Source organism: Homarus americanus, unplaced genomic scaffold (assembly GCF_018991925.1).
Source record: "Homarus americanus isolate GMGI-L3 unplaced genomic scaffold, GMGI_Hamer_2.0 scaffold14467, whole genome shotgun sequence".
NCBI lineage: Eukaryota > Metazoa > Arthropoda > Malacostraca > Decapoda > Nephropidae > Homarus > Homarus americanus.
Window position 1 is genome coordinate 5,158,925 of NW_024733734.1, and position 25,267 is coordinate 5,184,191.

The 25,267-nt window shown below is 37.6% G+C and overlaps 1 protein-coding gene across 1 annotated transcript in view; it reads right to left on the bottom strand.

Moving 5' to 3' along the window:
• Window positions 1-25,267, bottom strand: part of LOC121869948 (mucin-5AC-like) — a gene marked incomplete at its 5' end in the record, with an annotated part of 42,850 nt that overhangs the window by 8,340 nt on the left and 9,243 nt on the right. The window contains 5 exon segments of the mRNA XM_042371541.1: window positions 2,124-2,677; window positions 4,002-4,305; window positions 6,890-7,668; window positions 19,345-19,491; window positions 20,062-20,333. Coding sequence (XP_042227475.1) covers window positions 2,124-2,677; window positions 4,002-4,305; window positions 6,890-7,668; window positions 19,345-19,491; window positions 20,062-20,333 — 2,056 coding nt within the window.

Genomic DNA, 25,267 nt, shown 5'->3' on the forward strand with positions numbered 1-25,267 from the left:
CATCTTATAAGAATTCCAGCAATGTAAATTATATTCTGGCCGGGTAATTTCTATGAATTTTATGAGCTAAAAACAAATATCTTCAGTAAATAAACAAATTATACTTCACCCGCGTAAATGATGAAATTTACCGCGTAATGAAAACATTTCATTCTGGCAAGGTGCCGTGTAAATGACCAAACGCATAAACAAAAACCGCGTAAATCCAGACTATACTGTACAGTTGTACCCCACTTAACGCGGTCAATAGAACCCAGAGGGTCCCGTGTTAAGTGAAATCTGCGTTAAGTGAACAACAGAACATATGGGATTAATTCCAATAGAAACCGGCCCGACCCCCAAACTCCACTTTTTGAAGACACATAACTATGTTGTAGTAAAAATAACATCTTAATTTTATGATGGTACATGCACACAATTAATACTTAAGAGAAATAGAGAAATACAGTCGCCAAGTTAATGTCCATTCAAATAATGGACTCAACTCCCTCCCCCTCTCACACTACACTGCCGGCTCTTCCCTCTCTGAGAAATTTTTGGGGGAAAACCACTAAATTTTAATAAATAATACCTCAAACTAAAGTTAGGATAATACAATTGACATTGCTGGATTCCTTGTAAGACCAGGAATATTTTGAATATAAATGTCATATATTTTGCACAAAAGATAACATAGTTACCCAGAGAAAATATTTTATCTAAAATTTGTATGTCTAATGCAAAATATATGATGTTTATATTCAAAATGATCACCAAATTATAAGAATTCCAGCAATGTAAATTATATTCTGACCGGGTAATTTGTATGAATTTTATGAGCTAAAACAAATATCTTCAGTTAATAAAAAAAAAAATATATTCTTCACAGGGTAACAGATGGTCGGTCGGTCCCTCCCTCCCCCCCACCCCCCACCAACCGTCCCAAGGAGATGTGTGGGAAAACCAGAATACTTAACTTTTTTGTAATAAATAATACCTCAAACTAAAGTTAGGATAATATAATTGACATTGCTGGATTCCTTGTAAGACCAGGAATATTTTGAATATAAATGTCATATATTTTGCACAAAAGATAACATAGTTACTCAGAGAAAAATTTGTATCTAAAATTTGTATGTCTAATGCAAAATATATGATGTTTATATTCAAAATGATCACCAAATTATAAGAATTCCAGCAATGTAAATTATATTCTGGCCGGGTAATTTGTATGAATTTTATGAGCTAAAACAGGCAGTCAGGCAGGGTGGCGGGTGGGGCAAATCTAAAAATAGCGTCTCGAGCCGGACACTCACCGCGTATATGTGGAAAAAATCCGTGTTAAGTGAAAGTTCAGCTCTGGCGAGGCACCGCGTATATGATAAAACGCGTTAAGTGAAACCGCGTTAGGCGGGGTAATACTGTACATGAACTGCATTGTTTTGCTGATCATGGCTCACAGGATTATTAGGTGAAACAGAAGCAAGATGCTGACTCTAGGAATTTGGGCTGTGGGAACACAGATGTGTTTAGTATCAAAGAGTTTAATTTGCAGTTAATGGAAAGAGTAAAATGTTAAATGGATAAGCTTAGTATTCCTTCAGATAAAACCTCACCAAAACTCAAATCCCATGAAAGCAAAACATCTCAAAATTTATATACTGTACAGTGCAGTAGCCTTATTGTTGGTGTGTCAATACAAAATTAAAACCATATGTCTTGGCTGGGCCATGCAGTATTGCACTGCATCACAACTAGTGGTGCAGTTTTTCAGTAAATTTCCAGCACAATAATTTCTCATAAGTGTAAAATTATTCCTGTACTGCATACATTTCACTTATTATGTTCATTATTAGTTAATAATTAATATGGTCACCAAAAATTTTAATTAAAACATATTCTGTGGCATTTTAAGACTTTTGGTGATTTTTTCATGGGAACATATCTTGGCTTTTATAATGAGAATCTGTGGGATAATGGGAACTAATTTACAAAATATCAATTTTGGACAGGTTTTCAGGAACTGAACCCTTGCATAAATCAAGGCCTGCCTGTAGTTATTAAATTAAAATGCCAGAAAAATACCTACAATATCAGCACCCAAGTTTCACCTTAAAAAAATAATGTGATTATCACACACTCACTTTTGTATTTAAACTGGTGGTAATGGTGTTATGACCAGTTGATGCTACAGTCACAGGTGTGGTTGTTGCCATCACAGGTGTGGTGGTTGGCATCACAGGTGTGGTGTTTGGCATGAATGGTGTGGTGGTTGGCATCATTGATGTGGTAGTTGCGACTGTTGCAGTTGTCATCATTGTGGTAGATGTTGACATTGTTGTAGTGGATGGTACTGTAGTAGTGGTGGCAGTGGTGCTGGCAGTCACAGGCATGGAGGTAGCGAGGGAAGTGGTGATAGTAGAGGTCATAGTGCCAACTGCAGTGGTGGCGGTAGCTGTGGTGGCAACAGTGATCGGAGGCCGGGAAACTGAAGTGACAGGAGTTTGTGTTGTTGAGGCTACCTTGAGCAAGGGGACTGAGAGTGAGTTATTGGGAGGTGGTGGAGGTTGGTGGTTGATATTGGCTGCCAGCAACTGCTCTAGGGCCTCACATACACACACAGCAAGTGGGTCTGAGCTCTCCTGGCGATAACGGCGTAGTCTTTCCTGAACAACCAGTTGCCATATTGCTTCTACTTCTGTCAATATAGAAATACAGTACTATTGATATTTTTGTAAGTAAAAACGTAAAAAAGAACTAAGTTTATGTACCGCATTTTATGGCATATAACATGCACTTTTTGTCTGAAAATGGCTCACAAAATCATCCTGCATCCTAAATGTGAAGTTGCGGTCTCTCATAAGCTAATGAATCCCCCAGTTGCTATCTCCAGTAGGCTAAATTCTACCTAACCCAACTCAAGAATTAAAAATATGTTATTGCTTACTTAAACACATTATTATTTTTAATTAAGTAAAAAAATAATTATTGTAAATATAAAAGCTCGATTTATAACTACTGTACTGCTGAAGATCAACCAGAGACAATTAACATCTGCATAGCAGACACCCAACTCTTCAGAGCTATGCCTAACCATTTCTGAACTCTTACAGGCATTACTGTCTATTAATGCCATACCTGCAACATTTATTTTTAAATCTATAAATACCTGATACAAATGAAGATTTACATATAACTTTCTTTTCACACTTGTGCCTGGTAACATCGCTGGCAGCATTGTAACCAGGTTAGACTCATCATTGTAACTACCAGGCTACTGGGCCAAGCTGTGAGTGTTATGGTTGTTTGTTATCTTGTATTTTAAGGTAGATATAGGTAACTTTCTTAATTAATATTTACTCAGTTACATGCACACACCATCCTACATACATATTGTGAAAAGAGTAAAAGAAATAATTGTCCTAAGGGCAAACATATAAAGGGAATATACATTTCTTTGCACGCAAGTTAGCTGGCTCAGTGGAGGAGTGGGAGGAGGCGAGGTGTGTGGGGGGGAGCATTGCTTGGCAATCGGTGGAGGGAGCGTCTGCATTGCTATGGTGATCCAGGGAGTATATGCAAATGGCGACTGGGTTAAATTTTCATTTGGCTTTTATATACTGATTTGGCAATACTGTACAATATTTTTTGTTGTAACTTATTTATTGGTATTACAGTACTTTTATTTATTCCTCGCATTTACTGGTAGTGTATATATTATTTTAAGAAAATTATGGCAACAGGAGGAAAATCCACAAAAAAAGGTTCCTAAATACTCCCTACAAAATGGGGGGGGGGGGCGCATCTTATATAGTCGTGCATCTTATATGCCATAAAATACAGGACTGTACAGTATATGTTTTGAATATTATCACAAGTAATGAAAATCACAAAAGGAAATCTAATACGGTACAGTACTATAAGAATATAAAACCTATAGTACATCATATCCTGCAGTGAGTGGAGAAACAAACAAGGATATCCTAAAACTTTGAAAAATATACTGCAAATAGAACACAGACCATGTTGGCGGTGAAGAGAATGCTGAGGTTGTAACCCAAGGTGGTGAAGGAAGCGAGCCTTGTGAGGATATTCGTGACCAAGACACAACTCCTCAGGGGTAGTTATCACAGGCGGTAAAGTGTGGCCAGGGGCCAACAACTGTACTAGGTCTTCCGAAATAGATTCAGTGTGTTTGGGGGATGATGGAATAGAAGATGGTTCTAGAGCACTTAATACATGTGCTCGCCGCTCACACTGGGTCAGTTCTGCCTCTTGTGCATGGGCATGGGTTGTCAAACCCACTGTGTTTAAGAATGTCATTTTCTGCAATAAAATTATTACCATAAATAAATCATGTGAAAATTAAATATTTTAGCAATTTTTATTTCTAGACTTTTATTACTACCCATCTAGCCATGTGAAGAACAGTCCCGGACAGAAGTTCGTGATACAGACAAGGTGGAGGTGTAAAATCTGTCTCCACCCTTACTTGATGCCAGGTTCACAGTCCAGCCATCGCCGCCAACACACAAACAATCACCCAAGGGCTGGGAAAGGATGTCATTGTTTTGTTTAATAAATTAACAAAACAATTTACCCAATCAAATTTCACATTATTTGACATATATAATAGGTTACATCAGTATTAGATAATCCTGACATAGTGTAGTGTGTGTCTTGGTTGCTGGGGTTTGCAATGATAATATCAGAATCCACCAAGCTGTAATGTCCTTCAGAAAGGTAGTCAGTACCAGTATACTAAGCATGAATGTGAGGATTAATATGGTTCATAAGAGAACGCTTTATCACCCTCCGTGATACTGGCTTTATCATGTAACCTTGGCTTGATCCCAACAATGGATGACATGATGGGAGAAAGACTAACATGTGAGTGACCCAATTAATATAAAAGTGTGTCACAGCTAAAAGTAGGTCACAACATTAGGGTTGGAGGGAAAAATAAGGTAAAAGCAGCACGCGCATAAATATTGTTAAGCAAATGTTATCTAGACTCAATACCTTTGTAAATATTTACAGTTAAAAAGGTAATACAATGATTCAATCAATCTATTCTTTAGATGATAAAAACTATGCCTTATACATATTGTCCCAAAAATTATTCATTCGGTAGCCAGTCAAACTGCCCTCCTTTTCAATGTAGCCTGTCCAGCATGGGTGCCACACCAGCTCTGGTCCACCCTATAGTATTCCCACTGTCTCTTAATATGCACTACACTACAATGTCAAATAAATTAAAACTTGATTGGATAAATTGTTTCGTGAATTTATTAATCAAAACAATGATAACCTTTCCTAGTCCTTATTGAGAAATGTAAGTATCAGAGCTCGATTGTTGAACAACTTAGGTGATTGTTTGTGTGTTTGGGGCGATGACCAGACAGTGTCCAGTGGGGCTAATGCTTGAAATTTGTTGTTAGATCTTGAAAATTTTACCCTAACCTTGAAAGAAATTTTTGAAAACCTCCCATACATTGATAAATTCCATAAATTTTTGCACTTTTTTCTTGTTTTTTTATTTTCTGTTAGCCAGAACAATTGGTGCAAAGCACTTCCAGGAATGAGAGATTTCCGGGTAACAAAACGACTCTCAAAGCCAGAAAAAAAATCTCTCGTTCCCGTAATTTTCTGGATAACGGAAAAATGTTCTCAAAGCCGGAAAAGAAATCACTCATCCCCGGAATTTTCTGGGTAACAAAAATATTCTCTGGAGTTCCAGAAATTGCACATTACATCATCTCTCGAACCCAGAAAACTATTCCCCATCCTTGGGTACCAGAAAATTTTTCTTGGAATTTCCAGAAAATGCGCTTGATTTTCATCTTTCAAACAAGAAAAAAAATTTCCCCCGTCCCCAGAATATTCCGAGTACTTGTACTGGGAAAATTTTCTCTGACTTGTCCAGAAAATGTGCCTCTCGAAAAATCACCCCCAAAGCCTGAATTTTCTGGAAAATTCCTGGCTTGGGATTGGTTTTCCGAGAAAATTTAAATTCTGGCTATTCGGAAAGGTCCGGGTTTGAGGGATTCCGATTAACAGAGATATTACTATTTAAGAATCATAGTTTACTTGGATATGACAATCTTCTTCTGGCACTTAGTTTGCTAAGTAATTTGGTAAGTAGTCTAGCACACCTGAGTCCAAGATTCACCAAATAAATCATCATTCATTTATTTTTAAAGAGATGTTAAATACATTACTTTAGTTGCTTTTTTGTAGAAGAAACAATTAAAATTAATTACTAAGTCAGCTACACTTAACTATTACTACAGTACAGCAGGTCTACTTGTTTAGATATTAAGTAAAATTTATGCATTGATTTACTCAGATAGAGCTTTTGTTTAGTCTTGTGTCAAACTGTCCAACAAATAGATTATTTTTTCTTCTGTACTGCAGAATACAGAGTGTTTATTTCATTTGATTATCTATTGTTTTCGTGTATATTTTATTTAATTTGTACATTTTGTAGAATTGTATTGATTAACATTAGAATAATTGTATTACGATATAACTTTGTCATACTTCAAAATATTTTTTAGCGATCTGGAAAGATTCAGATAATGAATTTGGTAAACTTTGTTTTTTCATGAGTGGCATCACTGATAATGAACCGCCGTCCAGTACGGGTGGGGCTGACTTTGCACCATCCACCTTGACTGTATCAAAAACATTTGTCCGGGACTGTACATCACAGTCTTGATCCCTTGAGAAGGTCTCAAAAGTGAAAGATTCTTGTTTGCTTCTACTGCTCGAGTGTAAGCATTGTCAATACAAGGTTTGGAACTGTATGATAATTATTCAAAGAAGCTTCTTATGAAACACTTTCGGACAGAAGGTGTAAACTACTCTAGAGACAATATTATGACGATTAATTTTATGGCTGACTAACCTCTTTTGATGCATCAAGTGGAGCTGGGGGACCCTTTGTGCAGACCAACGTGAGAGCTCGGGGTTGGGCCATTGCCTCCTCCTGCAATACTTCTTCTGCTTCCTCGACCTCTAACCCCGCCTCTCTTAACTCTTTTAATCGACGTTCTTCTATGTCTAAGCGACTAACTGAAGTCTCTGGTGGTGGTGGTGGTGGTGGTGGAGGTGGTGGAGGTGGTGGAGGTGGTGGTGGGGGGGGAGAAGGTGTTGGGGGAGGTTTAATAGATGTGGGTGAAGGTAACATGTGGTTGGGAATGGTTGTGGGTACACTGTTACTGGACACAACAGGTACAGGACTACAGCAAGTCTTGTCCAGCTGCACTGGTTGCCAAACTCGTGGTTCAACAACTTCTTTCTTAATGTCACATGCAGGGATGAGTTCTCCATTTCCCACAATAACTCTGGTCTGTTGACTTGCTACACTTTCACTATTTTTCACTGTTTGAGGTACACTGTTATTTTTTGTAATTTGAGGTGTCTGAACAGACTCACTGGGTGTCGACTCAAATGGCCTGACAATAGCTGGTGTACGAGGTTTTCCCAAAGAACGATTAGTATCTTTGGACATTTCCAGTTTGTGTGTAAACAAGTCTTCTCTAGTACCAATGGCCTGGGTCAGAGTTTTGGATTGCATCTGAGCCTGAGCATGAACATGTCCCAAGAACGTCACATCACTGATGGGTCTGAATGTTACTGGGCTCCGGATATTTAGGGGTTGTGCCATTTGTTGAGTTGCAACACCTGAAAAGATATTTATCAAAATTATGTTTTTAAATGGAATAATGTTCTTTCACATTTTCACTAGTGAACCAAAATAAGAACAACAAAGAAGCAGTCCAGCAAATCTATGATCATTTTTCAATCACCTATCAGAGACACCCAAGACTAGATCCTACCAATCTCCCTGCTTACTTACCAGCTTTCCAAGCATCAATAACTGTAGAAGAGTCTCAAGTTAATAAACAACTTCAGAAAGCTGTCAAGAAAATTGTTCCATCACACCTGTTGATTTTTCCATGAATATGTAAAAAGAATTTACAGCTGAAAGATACAAAACCATTGTTTTATCATTAAAACTGCTCTCACTATTCATACAGAACTCAATTTCCGGCCCCTTAGGGTCTTCTGATCACAATCTTATCTCTATTAAGTCAAACTGGGCACAACACCCTCCCCCACCCCCTTCTGAACGCTACCTATGGCACTACCGGAGGGCGCACTGGCAATCCTTGCACTACCGGAAAGCGCACTGGCAATCCTTGCGAGAATTCTTCTCTGACTTTCCCTGGAATGAATGTTGCTTTTCCACTCTGGATATCTCAGTATGTGCTGACAGCATTGCTGGGTTTATACTGGGTGGTACGAGTGCATACTGTATATCCCAGCTTCTACCCAAATTTTCACTTTTCAATTACGGTTTGATCGCTTCTGTTCTTTTGCATGTAGGGAGAGAGACTGGGCCCAATGAGTTATGATACTATCTCCTTCTCCTCTTACTCACTCTTATTTCATTACATCTAGGAAACGTTGTAAGGCTATTCTTCATATAGCCAATCGAAATTTTATAACATAAGAACATAAAAATGGAGGAAACTGCAGCGGGCCTATTGGCCCATACTGGGCAGTCCCATTTACACCCAACCCCTATCGCTCAAATATCCGTCTAACCTATATTGAAGCTATCCAGCGTATTCAAGTTAATAATGAAGTTTGATAACTTGTTCCACTAATCCACTACCCTATTTCCAAACCAATGTTTACTTATCTCGTGCCTAAATCTATATTTGTCTAATTTAAAAACATTGCTATGAGTTTGCTCTTGGTTGAATAGTTTGAGTACCTTTCTAATACTGTATCACTTTTATTTAGCCCTGACTTCCATTTATAGACCTCTATCATATCACCCCTCACTCTACATCCCTTAATGGAGTGCAAATTAAGATGCTTTAACCTGTCTCTGTACTCAATGTTCCTAATATCCGGGATTAGTCTTGTCATTCTCCTCTGAATTCTTTCTAAGGATTCTACAGTATATCCATTGTGTAGTATGGTGACCAGAACTGAACCGTGTAATCCAGGTGAGGTCTCACAAGCACAAGATAGTATAGTTTAAGGATAACCTCGCTAGTCTTGTAGCTGACACTCCTTTGTATGAACCCAAGTACTTTGCTAGCCTTGTTTGGAGCAAATGCACAATGTTGTCTTGGTTTAAGATTCCTACTTATCATTTACTCCTCAATCTTTCTCACAGTGGGATTTCTCTATACATAACAACATTGTTCATCTGATATCTAGTTTCTCTCTTTACATCTCCGAGACTAAGTACTTTACATTTGTCCACATTAAATTTCATCTGCCAATTTTCAGACCATGCAAAATTTTTTTTTAGATCTTCCTATAGTTTTGCAGAGTCGTCGTCAGATTTAATTACATGCCCTATTTTAGTGTCATCAGCAAATTTACTTATGTTGCTGTCTATGCCTATACAGTACTATATCTATGTCGTTTATGTACATAATACAGGTAGACCACCTCATATCCGGCAATCAGTAATCTAGTTCCACCGCTGGTTCGGACATAATTTGGCCACCGTAATTTCAAATTTCGCGCTGGTGTCCTCGCCAATCCGCCGCTACTGTTTTGGTGGTGCCACTAGCAGACTTAGCTGTTGACGCGGTGTTTGAGGAGCGGCAAGTTATTCCTCTGTGTTTTTCTTCATTTATTATTATAAACTGCTCTTATTTAGCCCTAGTCATGTCTTCATTGAGTAAAGGAATTTATGAAAGAATTTAATATGAGAGATGTGATTTATGGAGTTGCTAATACTTGGCAGTCAGTAGAACAACATTGAAAAACGGATGGCATAATTTGTGGCCAGCTTTAATGTTCAGTTCTGCACCTGGTGAGGAAATTGGAAATGAATTTACAAGATTTAGGGTTTCAAATCAAAATCAGATTGTACGTGAACTGCTTTCTTATGCTCAAGATCTCAGTAATCCTACTGCGAAGGAAGTTGCATCGAGGCTGAATGCAGATAACATTAACGAGTGGATGGGTGTTGATGATAATGAATCGACTGTTCATCATTATACTGACGTTGAAATTGTTCAGATGGTTGTAAATCTAAAGACAAACAACAGTGGGGGAGAAAGTAATGATGAAAATGAGGAAGAGGTAGCTGAAAGAATGTCCAGTGATAAGTTAGTTGAGCTGACAGGTGAACTGATAAAAGGTCTCGAACAACTCAGTTTTATTACTGAACAGGGAATAATGAATGTTTACATGTTGCATGAAAAACTAATCAAAGAAAGACCAAAATATGAAACAGGTTAGCTTGCAGGATATGTTCAAAAAATAGCAGAGAAATCTGCAAGACCGGAGTCAACACTTTAAAATCCAGTGCCGTCAACTTCTGCTCACCCAGATGTGCTGGCACCACCATCACCAGTTCTTGAAGATATGCCATCTTCATCACCAACACCAAATAGCAGATTCAATCACCTTTTTAGATGAAACACAAGACAGTCTTGATGACCCCCCACTTTCAGAAATGTAACTCTGTTTAGTTGTACAATCCAACACTTTACTTTGGAAGTGGCAATAACCAACCTTCTGATGTAAGTAAATACAGATACCATGTAAGGTATTTTGCCTGTACTTCAATAAATTTCACTTACTTTTCATATGTTGTTTCTTTTCTTTTTATTATCTAACTTGTACTATTTACCTAACCTAGCCTAACCACCTGTGGTTCGGCAAAACCACTAATCCGGCACTGCTCAGGTCCCAATCAGTCCGGATTTGAGATGGTCAACCTGTACTGTAAATAGTAATGGTCTAAGTAATGAGCCTTGGGATACTCCACAAGTGACGTTACCCCAATCGGATTTAGTGCCGTTAACGCTTACTCGATGTGTCCTGTCCTGTAACCATGCCCTAATCCATTTTAGAATACAGTGATCCCTCGGTCAACGAACGCCTCGGTTAACGAAATTTCGGTTAACGAATTACCTTCCATAAGAATCTTCAACTCGATTAACGAACAAAAATTCGGTTAACGAAATCCTTAGGAAATCGTGTCAACATGTTTTCGCCTGCTCACCAGCTGGAGTATTAGTCCACCAATACAGTAATCGGTTTTAGGGCTTAAATTCGTTACCATTTGAGTAAATATCAAGAAGGTTGTACTATTCAATAATTTTCCAAGTCTTATATTAAAATTTTTAGTAATTTTAACAATTATTTAACATAATTGAAGTACAGGGAACTAGTTTTTAGCGCACCAAACAGCCACTTTACTTGCCCAGAATGGTGTCAGTTTGTGTCTCTGCTCAGTGGAGGTAGCATTTTGCTTGAGACTCTCTCGAATATTAACTATTTTTACGTTTTTACAGTACAATTATTGGTCATTCTAAAATTTATTTTACATATTGACAATATGCAGTGCAGTGCAGTGTTGATTTAAAGAAAATAATCTTGAATTAAACCAAGTGAACTTAAAATTTTATGGGTGAAATGGTGGCATGAAGCATGGGGTGACTTCTCTTCCACCCCCACTTTTAATTCCCATCATCATCAACCAGGAGCCTTCTACATGCACACTTCAAACAGAGTGTACTTTACTGCATTTATTTTTAGTTTTTATGTAATTTTCGGTGAGCTGGAACCAATTACCCAATATCCCACTGAAACAATGGTTTCGGTTAACGAACCACCTTCTGGAACGATTGTGTTCGTTAACCGAGGGACCACTGTATCTCCTCCAATTCCATGAGCCTCCACTTTTTGCATTAGTCTTTCCTGGGAGACTCTGTCGAAGGCTTTGCTAAAGTCAAGATGTACATCATAATCGTGCCCATTGTCACTGATTCAAAAACAGTTGAAAAGAATGTTAATAGATTTGTCAGACATGAATGCTCACTTGTGAAGCCATATTGGGAATCATTAATCAACTTGTGCTTCTTCGGATGATTTTGAATAGTTTGAAATTATTGCTTCCAGCAACTTGCCTACAATTGATGTCAAACTGAATGGATGGTAGTTAGAGGATAGTGAAAACCAGTATAACATTCGTTATCCTCCAGGATTCTGGTACTACACCCGTTAAACATGTTAAACAAATTTGCTAAGGGCATACTAAGCTCTTCCTTACATTCCTTTAATATCTCATCGGGACCTGGTGACTTATTAGGCTTTAGTTTGTCTATTTGTTTATTAATGTCGTTACTAGTCACTACTATCTCGCTTAATATATTTTCTTCACTATCTCTATATATAGTTTGGTGCCTCGGGTATCATGCTAATTTTCAATCGTGAAAACTGCTGAAAAATGTCTGTTCAGATTATTGCTAATTTCTCCGTCGTTATCCATTAGCTCGCCGGTATCTGACTGTATTGGTCCAATCTTGTTTCGTGTTTTAGTTTAATACATTTGGAAGAATTCCTTGGGGTTTGACTTTACCTCCCTTGCTACCCTCAGTTCATTATTTCTCTTTGCTTTTCTTGTCTCGGTCTTAACCTTACTGGCCAATACCTTATAATAAAAGTGACCAATATTTTATAAGACTGCTGACCTGACTAATTCTTCTTCTAGTAAATCTTTCTGGTCCTTAACCAAAAACATCTGTAATAACTTCTGCACCCCCTCTTTTCCTCTTCTTTTCTTACCTGATATCTCTATAGTCAGCACTCCTGATAACCTCTTTAGCACCATATTTTCCTCTAACTCCACCTTAGATTATTCCAACTCTATCCCTCCTACTCCTGCTCCTCCTATTGAACCTATGCACTTTCCTATAATCTCCAATTGTAGGGTTACTGGTGTGCTATCCAATCTGGATGTGAGTAAGGCGCATGGACCAGACGGAATACCCCCTCATGAAGTTCTGGCCCCTGTGCTTGCTCTCCTCTTTTGCCTTTGCCTTTGCCTTAGAACCCAAACATTTCCTTCTTCTTGGAAACATAACTTGGTTCAACCCATCTCGTTTGTGAAATTTTGGGGGCGTGGCATGGAAAACAATTACGAGACTTTTCACATTAACAATGTAATAAATATGTTCAAAATATATTAAGAAAGTGTTTTTATCAAATCCTTTTATTGTATATAACAAATATGATATATTACAGTGATGGAAGAAGAACAGAAATAAAGGAATTTATATTTGTACGTATTGTTTTACTACCGATCTCATTGAAATTTACAAAATTTTGCTTGTCAAATTGCTAGTACAGTACTGTAATCTTATGAAAATTATCCAAAGCCCATTTATATTAATAGTTATACAGTATGACCAAGATGTGTGCATAAAAAAAGTAAGAATACTGTACAGTAATGGTAATGGTAACTCTTTACTTTTTTGAAAATGTAACGGCTGTGGTAACATTGTTACATTTTCTACCTAGTAAAGGTAACAATAACGCTGTTACTTTTGGAAAGTAATGTGCACAACACTAACCATTACTCGTCAAGATGATAGCTTCAAGCCTATGTACAGTATTATAACTTAAGGGCTCCCTTATCTTAATACAAGCCTCTACAGTAGAGGATGGCATTGCCTCAAACAAGGCTACACACTGTACTGTACAGTGTCAAATACAGTACAGGAAAGCCTCCAATTATGACGGTTCTACTAACGACAATTCGTATTTAAAACCCTGAATAATTTAGGACCCGATTCAATTTAACCCATTATTTTATTCATATTTATGACAAAAATAGAATAAAAAGTAAAATAAAATTACAATTTCATATAAATAATGTCTAAATCCCAATACAGTATATATATATATATATATATATATATATATATATATATATATATATATATATATATATATATATATATATATATATATATATATATATATATATATATATATATATATATATATATATATATATATATATATATATATATATATATATATATATATATATATATATATATATATATATATATATATATATACATATATATATATATATATATTTATATACATATATATATATACATATATATATATACATATATTATATATATATATATATATATATATATATATATATATATATATATATATATATATATATATATATATATATATATATATATATATATATATATATATATATATATATATATATATATATAGGCAAGAAAACATAGCGTGTAATTCACATCTTCAGGGGTGAGTACAGACTAAAGAGAAATACAAACCAAGGTGTATATATACAGAGGAGGGTCTTATTAAACATACCGAAGCATTCAACATGAATTTGAGTAACGGCATGTACAAACTGGACAATTTTGTAATTAAGAAGATTTGTAACCAGGTGAGAAGGTCGGGTCACCTTACCATCTGACCTGACCACCAACCGTTGTGTGCTATTTAAATATTAGTAGGGTCATTACCTAATACCTGACCATTGTGGACCTGGTCTCACCCTCCTCTGTATATATACACCTTGGTTTGTATTTCTCTTTAGTCTGTACTCACCCCTGAAGATGTGAATTACACGAAAGCGCTTGGGAACTTCGTGTTTTCTTCTTTCCTTGTGGTTATCAGCATATACCTAGATCACGCGCACCTACAGTCATTTACTTGCATATATATATATATATATATATATATATATATATATATATATATATATATATATATATATATATATATATATATATATATATATATATATATATATATATATATATATATATATATATATATATATATATATATATATATATATATACTGTATACATATATATAAAACACGCAGACTTGAAATATATTTGGTACCTCGTGTTTCATATCAGCTGGATTCGGTAAAATGCTACTCCCACCACATAAGTGGCACGGGCAATCCCCATTGGGAGGTTCACGGCACCATCAGCTCGATGAACAGGCTTTGTGTGAAATATAACAGAGTCTAGGATTGCTTTTAGTTTCCTTGTGGCATGGTGGGTAGTGTTCCCTGGTCACACGTATAAGGTCGAGGGTTCGAGTCCTGGCTGGTGAGGTTGTTGATTATATATATATATATATATATATATATATATATATATATATATATATATATATATATATATATATATATATATATATATATATATCTTGATAAAATCACACGTTTTCATTGTGGATTTACATGAAATATATATATATATATATAAAAGCATGCCTTGCACACGAATGCTGCCGGGCTGGTGAGTGGTGACGCCAGTATCATAAAATGAACAGTTGCAGCTTAGCAGGCATTTTGTTTTCACATATCTGGACAGGAACAGGAGAAAAACTTTCTCAGGTATCTTACAGCATTTATGTGTCCCTATTCAACATGAGCAAGAGAGCAAGTGATGGTAGTGATGGTTGAAAAGCTAAAGACGAGAAACTAGGCGTGTTAAAACCATATGAAAAAGGTGAGAGGTCAGTGGATATTTCACGAGCTTTGGGGGGGGGGGCGCATAATCAACAATGAAAACTATCTAAGAATTAAGAAAAATTTTCAGAAAGTAATCAGTTGATGAAGAGAATGTTGAGGAGCTATTTAACAGTCACAGAGAAGATCTAACAAATGAAGAACTAATGCAACTTGAACAAGAGCGACCAGAACACAAACACACCAACAGAGTTACCCCTACCTCACCTTCTTCCAAATTTATGACAACATTGACTGTATGCTTAAGTTTTTTATTTTACCACCATTGGTGAGTAGGATTTTTGTTTTACATTCATAAGCATGAACAATAATTTAATAAGTGTTGCTTTCATATTCCTATGTAGAGAAATGAGTGGTTACTTCTACTGTACATTACATAACATTAATTAAAACATATATATTTTTTTACATTAATTTTACTACAGCAACAACCAAGGTCTTATTTTCTTCAATTTCAGGTGTAGAAATATCATCATCGGTGTAAACATTGACAACAACAATGGTGCCCCATCTCTTGTGTGGCCATATTATTATTGATTTATATTGTATAAGGTGCATTCATAAACATTATTTAAAGAATATAGATGGCATTTTTCATTAATTTTATTGTTTTTGGGGAAAAGAGGATAAATAGCCAAAAAAAATATGAAAAGGTCACACTAGGGAACGCATTTAATTATTATTGCTTTATTTTAATGGTAATTAATGATTCACGATACAACGATTCACCTTACATGGTGATATTGGAGGACACATTACTGTCGTTATTGAGGCTTTCCTGTACAGTCGACCCTCGTTAATTCAGACTAATAGAGGGGGAAGGGTGTCCGTTTCAGCCGATTGTCCGAATTAACCGATTTAGGGGTTAATATTGCATTATATTTCAAAGTCATTGTTTTCGTCACGATTTTATCCCACTTTCCACTGTAATACGTACGCAATTTCAGCAAAAATATAACATTCCCGTGAATGTATTATATCAAGTACAGTATGAATAGAATACCATTGTAATATAACAGTATTTTAACCGAAAACTACTAAAAAAACGAATAACATCTCAAGAACATCGGAAGCTTAGGTAAAGTCTTTTGTTTTCGTCATGTATTTTATCCTATTTTACATTGAAATACATGACGTTTAAGCAAAACTACTATTTATTTCCAAGAATATATTCATTCAGGCGCAGTGTAGTGGACTTCTCCCCTACAACTGCGTAGCTGCATCCCACCTGCGACGCTTTCCTTAGCAACCAAGCGAGCGGCGACACCAGATGGTACGGTAACCTAGCAACGGAACCAAAAGACCGGCGACTTTCTCGGGTTTTCCCAACATGACTCATAGAGGACTCACGGCTGCTGGGTATATAAGCTCTGTCTCTCCAGTGAGATTCATTCTGACCATCTTCTTGAACAAGCAACACCTCCTCCTCCGCCGCTGCCTGGCAGTGGCCCTACAACTGCGTTGCATCCTCGCCTAGCAACCAAGCGAGCGGCGCCAGATGGCGGTCCTAGCAACGGAACCAAAAGACCGGCGACTTTCTCGGGTTTTCCCAACATGACTCATAGAGGACTCAGCTGGGTATATAAGCTCTGTCTCTCCATGAGATTCATTCTGCGACCAACACCAGCCTGGCGGTCCTCGCTCCCGCCAGCGAGCATGGCGACCCACCAGCTGTCCTTCTCTGAGCTTCCTCACCAACCAGCTTTCTCATTCTGGTCTCTCTTCTTGAACAAGCAACACCTCCTCCAGCAAGCTCCACGCTGTCAGCATTCATTCAACCAGGAGGCCAGCAACAGGCAACATCTTCTCTAACGAAGCTCCTGCACATCTACCTCCTTCAACACGCTACTCACTGAACGTCTCTACTGAGCAGCTCCTCACCACACGGCACCTCCAGCACCAGACTGTCTATCATATAACTTATATTATACAAGAAAACCACCTTAGAGTTTCCATCCATCCTGAGTGCTAGACAACATTATACCACGAACTCCTACAGCAGTTTAGGTAAAATATACGTGTGATGTAACAGTTTTTTAACTGAAAACGATTCGAAAAACACGTACCCTCTAGCCCTGTTCAAGGAGAGGACTGGGAGAAGCTGTTTGGTGTTGCAGACAATGACAAGGAAAATGATTTGGATGAATTTTAATGAAAATATTCAGAAATATGGTATCGTAGTATTTACTCAAGTCAATCAGGATAGAATATTATTGTAATACAACAGTTTTTTAACTGAAAACCAATCGAAAAGCGATTACGGTAACATCTTTTGAATGAAAGAAAGCGAAAGTCATTGTTTTCGTCACGATTTTATCCCACTTTCCACTGTAATACGTTTGTCATTTCAGCAAAAATATTACATTTCCATGAATGCATTATATCAAGCACAGTATGAATAGAATACCATTGTAATATAACAGTATTTTAACCAAAAACTATTAAAAAAACGAGTAACTTCTCTAGAACATCGGAAGTCTTTTGTTTTCGTCATGTATTTTATCCTATTTTACATTAAAATACATCACGTTTCAGCAAAACTACTATTTATTTCCGAGAATATATTCATTCAGGCACAGTTAAGGTAAAATATACATGTGATGTAGCAGTTTTTTAACTGAAAACGATTCGAAATACACGTGTACCGTGTAGCTGATACTCAACAGCTGGTGGTGCGTCATGTGTCGTTGTAAACAATAGGAGGTTGAAGTAGATTACCGGGTATTATATTAAGTGTGAAATATCAAAAAGGATTTTATTACCGGTATTTTTTGTAGATCAATGAGAACTGTGATACCGTATAAGATATGATAAGTTAGCCTGTGCTAAGAACTTCAACATAGACTACTGAAAACACGTTGTAAGGTAATTTAGCCTATTGCAAGTTGGTGAGCTTCATTTGCTGAAGGAACTGCACATCTTTTCATTACTAATTGGTACAAATTTTACGTTTCCATTGTTTACTGGCAGTAAATGGTAAATATTTTTCATGTCTGAAGCTAAAAGTTGCATCCCCCCCCACACTAGTGGTGGAGATGTTACATTTGACCAAAAAGATGCTGGTGTTTTATCCCAGCAGTGGGTGGACCAGCATTTTAGCTTAAGGTCCGCGTAGGTAATATTCCTACAAATCTTTAGAAAAAAAAAAAAAAATCGTTCAGATTTTGTCCGAATTATCCGAAATCCGGATTAAAGGGGTCCGAATTAACAAGGGTCGACTGTACTGACAAAACACTGGTGGTAGAAAAGAAGAAAATTAAGATATAAATAGGATACAGCCTAACCAATTGTAGGGCATTTTGAAATGTCCTGTTATGTCTGTTTTATAAACTTATGAGGGTGCAGGTGTGGGTGTTCTTGTACCATTGTTAATGAAGGTGTAAGTATTCTTATATGTGTGCATCTATGTTTGTTTAACTGTAAGTGACTGTGTCTAACAGTATTTATGCTACTGTTTGTATAGGTAGGCCCAAGCATACAAAATGATTGCAAATACAGATATCCTTCATTATCCGAATGGGTTAGGTTCCTTGAAAATAATTCCGAGAGTGAATGACACAATAAATTGGAAAATTAGGGTTTGGTTCTCTAACAACAAAAATCAAATCAGATCATAAACAACAAAAACCTACCTAACTAAAGGTTCTGTAATTTAGTACCTAACTACAGCATGGTAATTACTAAACTACATAAAATATACTGCATAGTTGGCACATTACCTTATTGGAGGGTGGCCAGAGCTCACCACGGGGGTGTGAGGAGGGGTGGGTTGATTTGAATATCAATTTATTTTAATTTTTGATTGCACCACCTTTTGGAAAAGTGAGGATTGCTTTTGGATAGCAAAAGTGAGGTGTAATAATAAAAATTTCATATGAGCAAATTTGGGGACAGCAAACATTAAAATAACAAGGGATACCTGTACAGAACCATAACAGTGTACAGTATACTGATTCCAGGTAAAGTGGAGCACTTACCAATGGGTTGATTTTTGCGGTTGTGGCAGTTGCTAGTGACGGTAACACTGCTAGTGCTGAGTGTGGTTATTGGCAGGCCAGCACTACAACCAACACTCTGAGTTATAGGACTTCGATCTCGACTTCTTTCGTGGCTCTGACTCCGCTCTGTAAATTTGGTCAAGGACATGATAATAGATGATATTGAAGATGTAGTGGAGAGATTTAAGGAATGGAAGAATAGAAATGGAGTCAAAGGGTGAGAGTGAGAGTTGCAAAAAACAAAGTTATGATTAGTGGTTTGGGTGAGGAACCCAAGGTGAAAAGGGGAAAATGGTCATGTATGGTCTGTAAGAAAGGTGTTGGCAGTAATTCAATAATGTGCAGTGAGCTTGGAGGAACAAAATGCCAATGCTGATGGGGTAAGTGTCCTAGCTGTCATTCTAATATTTTTGTCATACTTTATACTATACAGGGTCCCTGTAACAGGGGTGCAGGTCATTTCATTATGGGTGAACTATAAAACAATTTTACTAACTTTTTTCAATAATACACATTATTTTTATGTCCTAAAACATATTGTTACAAGCATATTATCCCCACTGATGCAAGACATTTTCAAACAGAGTGAATTTATAAATGTACTACTTTGTCTACTTATAATACTGTACCTGTACTGAAAAAAAAATGATGTGGTAAAAACTTTTAAATTTAGTGATGCACCACATAAGAACTTACCTTCCTTGTTTCGTTCAGGGTCATGATGTTCTCGCTGTCGTTGTCTCTCTCGTTCCTTTTCTCGTGCTCTTTCTCTCTCTCGCTCTTTCTCCTTGTCGCGTTCTCTCTCCCTCTCTCTTTCCTTCTCTCTTTCTCTCTCTCGTTCTTTTTCTCTCTCTCTTTCACGATCTCTTTCTCTTTCTCTTTCTCGTTCTCTTTCTCTTTCCAGTTCTCTCTCTCGCCTGAGTTCCAGTTCATATTCCCGTTGCCGCATGTCCTCCTCCAGTTTTAACCTAGAAATAAATAAGTTTAAGAGAATAACACTTGCCCATATGAGTATTGAGAGAACATGTCAGGAAAATAATAGCTAATGTGCTGTATTAACATCTATGACCTGGAAAACTTTACTAGAATACAGTAATATATCCATTAGCCGGAATCCCTCAAAGCCGGAACTCTCCGATAGCCGGAATTGAAATTTTCTCGGAAAATCGTTCCCAAAGCTGGAATTTTCCAGAAAATTACAGCTTTGGGAACGATTTTCCGAGGGGCACATTTTCCGGGAAAATTCCAGGGATGGGGGACTTTTTCCCGAGTTTGAGAGATGAAAATCATGGTAATTTTCTGGAAATTCAGAGAAAAAATTTCAGTTACCCGGAAAATTCCGGGGATGAGGGATATTTTTCCGGGTTCGAGAGATGATGTAATGGGCAATTTCTGGAACCTTCGAGAACTTTTTCCGTTACCCGGAAAATTCCGTGGATGAGGGATTTTTTTCTGGCTTCAAGAGAGTCGTCTCGTAATCCAAAAATCTCTCATTCCCGGAAGTGCTCTGCACCAATTGTTCCAGCTAACGGAGATATCACTGTACAGTTATAAGACTTGAACTACCAGGTGGTTCAATCATTGTTAACCCGGTGTATCAGGCAGACATGGGGCTGAAGGCAGATTTGGTTTTGGCTTTTGAAACTTTCAAAAGGCTTCAGCTTAGGCTTCGAAGCCAGAGGCTTGGCACTGGCTTCGGCTTTGAAGCCATGGACCTGGCTTTGGATTTTCTTCTTTTTATGGGCACATTGACCATATTGTGACATCACAGTTGGGCTGAACCTTAACTTTTCTGTTCAAACAATGACCTGACTTGCTAGGAAAGCCTAGTTGCATGCTATAGCCTCAGTGACTTCTCAGCTCATCCCTCCTATTTCTATTTGTCTATTCTCACACTGACCTGACTTGATCCTCAGACAAGCACCACCTCTGTCTCCTCAGCCCCGGTGCTGTTAGCTGACCGACCACACTTTTGAAAAGCTTAAGATGATTCACTACAGTGCTTCTCTGTGATTGTTGACTCCCAGTTACTATGGTTTTATGTTACCATGTATATTTAGTAGATTTTTTAAATTACTGAATAAAATTAATGACAATGAATAATGAATAAAATAAAACAATGCATAATATACAATTATATAGATAGATTGCTATGATAATAAATTTTTACCAGCCTACAGAAATGAGAAAAAAATGGAGCTGGACAAAACCCCACATTAAGGTGCAAATTACGGTTGGTCAAAAGCTCCCATCAGTGGCATATAAGTTTCTGGAAAGGAGGGGCTCCAACACTTGAAGATGGGGACATTATTTTACTTCCATCCAGTGGTGTAAGTGTAGTGAGGCCATGAATAGTAGGACATATTGACAGGAACAGCACACACTGATCCAGGACCAGCACACATACCATTCTCTACACTGCTGTTCGGGGATCCGGTGAGGGGAAACTTAAGTATAATTAACCTCTAGCCATACTGAGTTTTGTGTGTGAAAAAATAAATAACATTGTGCAATCTGAACAGTGCATAAATATTATTCCATTCTCATGAACTGGTTGCGTTGGGTATATAGGCCCCCCCCCCTATATATGCCACTGCCTCCCATTTACTATGTTAATATTTCTAAAGATCAGTAGACTTATAGACTGTATTACAGTATGGTAACAAAATGTTTCAAAAGCATCATTTGGGTCTCCGGTAATTCAAGGTCAGATTAAAGTCACATGGCCAATGCACATTTGAGCTTTCACCTGAAGTTCACCCTCCCTGACACTACCTAGAGGGGAGATTCTGACCTGCTGACCTGTGATAATATGTTCTTGCGTTGGTCAGAAATTTCTGTTCCGACACCACAACACATGTCACTTGCTAAGTCAGGTAAAAAATTGTGCTGCCTTAGATCCTCCACTATTATGATACAGTATACAGTACTGTACTTGTTTAATATTATCTAAATATAATAACAGTATGAAAAATGAAACAAAGCAACTTAAAAAACACCCACACCATTTAAAGAACCTGTGTTTGGATTTTGTGAATGAGAGGAAGACCTCAGAGGAGCTTTAGAAGGGCATAGATCACAGCATCAGGTGGAAGTAAAATGAACTATAAATGAACCTTAACATTTAATAAGCTCTAGACTATTGTGTTTTACTTGTTTGTTGACTTTTGCTAGATATGATGTGATGATTGTGATGATCCTTTATAATGTTCATATTTATGGTTGTGGTATTACACTGTATGTGCTCTTGTATAATACTGTACAGTACAGTCTCTCCTCGATTTACGACATATTCGACTTACGACAACCCAGACATACGATGGCCATGGCCGTATAAAATATTTTTCACATTACGTATTTTCGAGTCCCGACGTTTGGTCGTAATGTGACGCCGTACGATAGCTTGGGCTGGGCCGCCTTGTGGTGTACAGCATCCACGTCGTAGCCCGCTCAGTTGGTGTTTGGCCGTCGTTGTTGTTAGTAATCGCGCTGTGTACTGACAAAATTTTTGTTTGTAATTCCCTTTAAAATGGCTGGCAAGCGTAAAAATGAGAGTTCTCGTGGTGATAAGAAGAAAAAGAGACAGTCAATTACTTTTTAGATAAAATGAAAATAATTGTCATGGGTTGTGTTAGGCTTACCCACGCAACCAACTCCAAAGTTTATTTTACTAAAGATAAAGCACCCAGCAAGCCATGCCTTCAACATATCTTTTCCATTAGTGGTATGTTAGCCATTCTATAGGGGGAGGCCATTGAGACAGTGTTGTACTGTTCATCGCCTCACGCCCCAAAACCACATTTTGAGTAGTATCCCCGAGGCCATGGGTTAGTTAAGACGTCGTCCCCACCCTCTTCCTCCTGAAGGGAATGGGACACCACACAGAGTCCTCCACTGCCACCCCGTCCTGTGACCGTCAGTGACACGAGATTAAGTGTATTCACCTAGGTTTGTATTCCCGTGGAAAAATCACGTGTGGAAGCCTGGTTGCGACAAAAGCAATCCAGGCTGGCCTATTGCACCTAAGTGGTTAATCAAGTCACGCTTACCAGTTCTCCTTGCCGCGACAACCGTCTACAGTGACTGTCAGTGACGCGAGACTATGCGTGGTAATCCAAGAGTACCTTTTGGCAGTAAATGTATCACTTGAAGAATTAAGGCTCTGTTAAGTCATACCCACAGTAGAGTAATCACATGTGTCCCCAAGTTGAAAATTCCCTCTTTTAGAAGATTAATTTTATTTCAGCATGAATGTGAGTGATTCATATATCCATGCAAATTGTAAATCATTGTATGGAAGCTTGCCAAGTAAATGTAAGTGCTATTATCTGCCCGTATCTGTGATCCTATCTTATTATTACTAAAGGTAATGACTGATTGGTTATGACAAAGTATAACCAATAACTTAGATGGATGTTGGAAATTAATGGAACTCATTAAATCATCATTTATCAAGTATAAATCATGGAATGTCGGGTGGTGGAGTGAATTTATACGTAGATAAACCATAATCTCCTGTAAGTAACCAGTGTGAAGGTATCGAACTCTACGGTACGAAATATAAGAAACAATAATAATCTTAATATAATCCACACCTTAGACGATTACTGTACAAAGAAAAACCATGACAATAATAATGTAATATGAAAATGGAAAAACGGTAGCAACCATTTCACGCGACCTTGGCTTCTCTCACTCGACGACATCAACAATTTTGAAGGACAAGGAATGAATTTGTGAGGTAGTGAAAGGATCAGCACCTATAAAGGGAACAATAATAACGAAAAAAAGACAAAGTCCTCTTCATGAGATGGAGAAATTACTTGTGACGTGGATGGAAGATCCGCTGCAAAAGCGTGTACCCTTAAGCCTTCTAACCATACAGGCTAAGGCAAGAAGCCTTTTCGAAAGCCTGAAAGAGCAGGGAAGAGATGAGTGTGACCAAAACTACACAGCAAGTCATGGGTGGTTCCAAAGGTTAAAGAAACGTTGCAATTTGCACAGTGTAAAGGTGAGTGGAGAGGCAGCAAGTGCTGATGTGGGTGCTGCTGAAGCTTTTAAGGAGGAGCTAGATCGTGTCATCATGGAGGGAAATTATTTGCCTGAGCAAATATTTAATGTGGATGAAACTGGCTTATTCTAGAAGTGCATGCCAGAACGGACATACATCCACAAAGAGGAGAAAACCATGCCGGGATTCAAGGCATTCAAGGACCGAGTCATACTTGTGTTGGGGGGGGGGGAATGTAGCTGGTTTCAAAGTAAAACCCTTCATGATATACCATTCAGAGAACCCAAGGGCTTTTAAAAATGTCAGCAAGCACACACTGCCAGTGTTTTATTGCAATAATAAGAAAGCATGGATGACCCTAGCACTGTTTGAGTTGTTTCATTCCACAAGCCAAAGAGTATCATCTGCAACAAGGGGTTGCCTTCAAGATTTTATTAATTTTAGATGATGCTCCAGGACACCCACCACACCTGGACAACTTGCACCCTGATGTTAAGGTTGTCTACCTTCCACCTAACACTACCTCTATCATCCAACCCATGGATCAAGGTGCTATTGCTGCCCTTAAAGCATATTATTTACGTACGACCTTCGCTCAGGCTATTGCAGCTACTGAAAGTGAGAAAACACTCAAAGAGTTTTGGAAGGACTACAACATTTTGCAATGTACAAAGAACATAGCTGCAGCATGGGATGAGGTTACAGGTCAGTGCGTGAATGGAATATGGAAGAAGGTCCTGAAAAGATATGTGAACAGTTTCAAAGGATTTAATGAAGATGAAGCAATTTCTGAGATTAGTAACAAGATAGTGCAGATGGGTAAACATCTGGAGTTAGAAATTATTTTCGCCTTTTCGACTTATGACCAAATCAACTTATGACCTGGTCGTC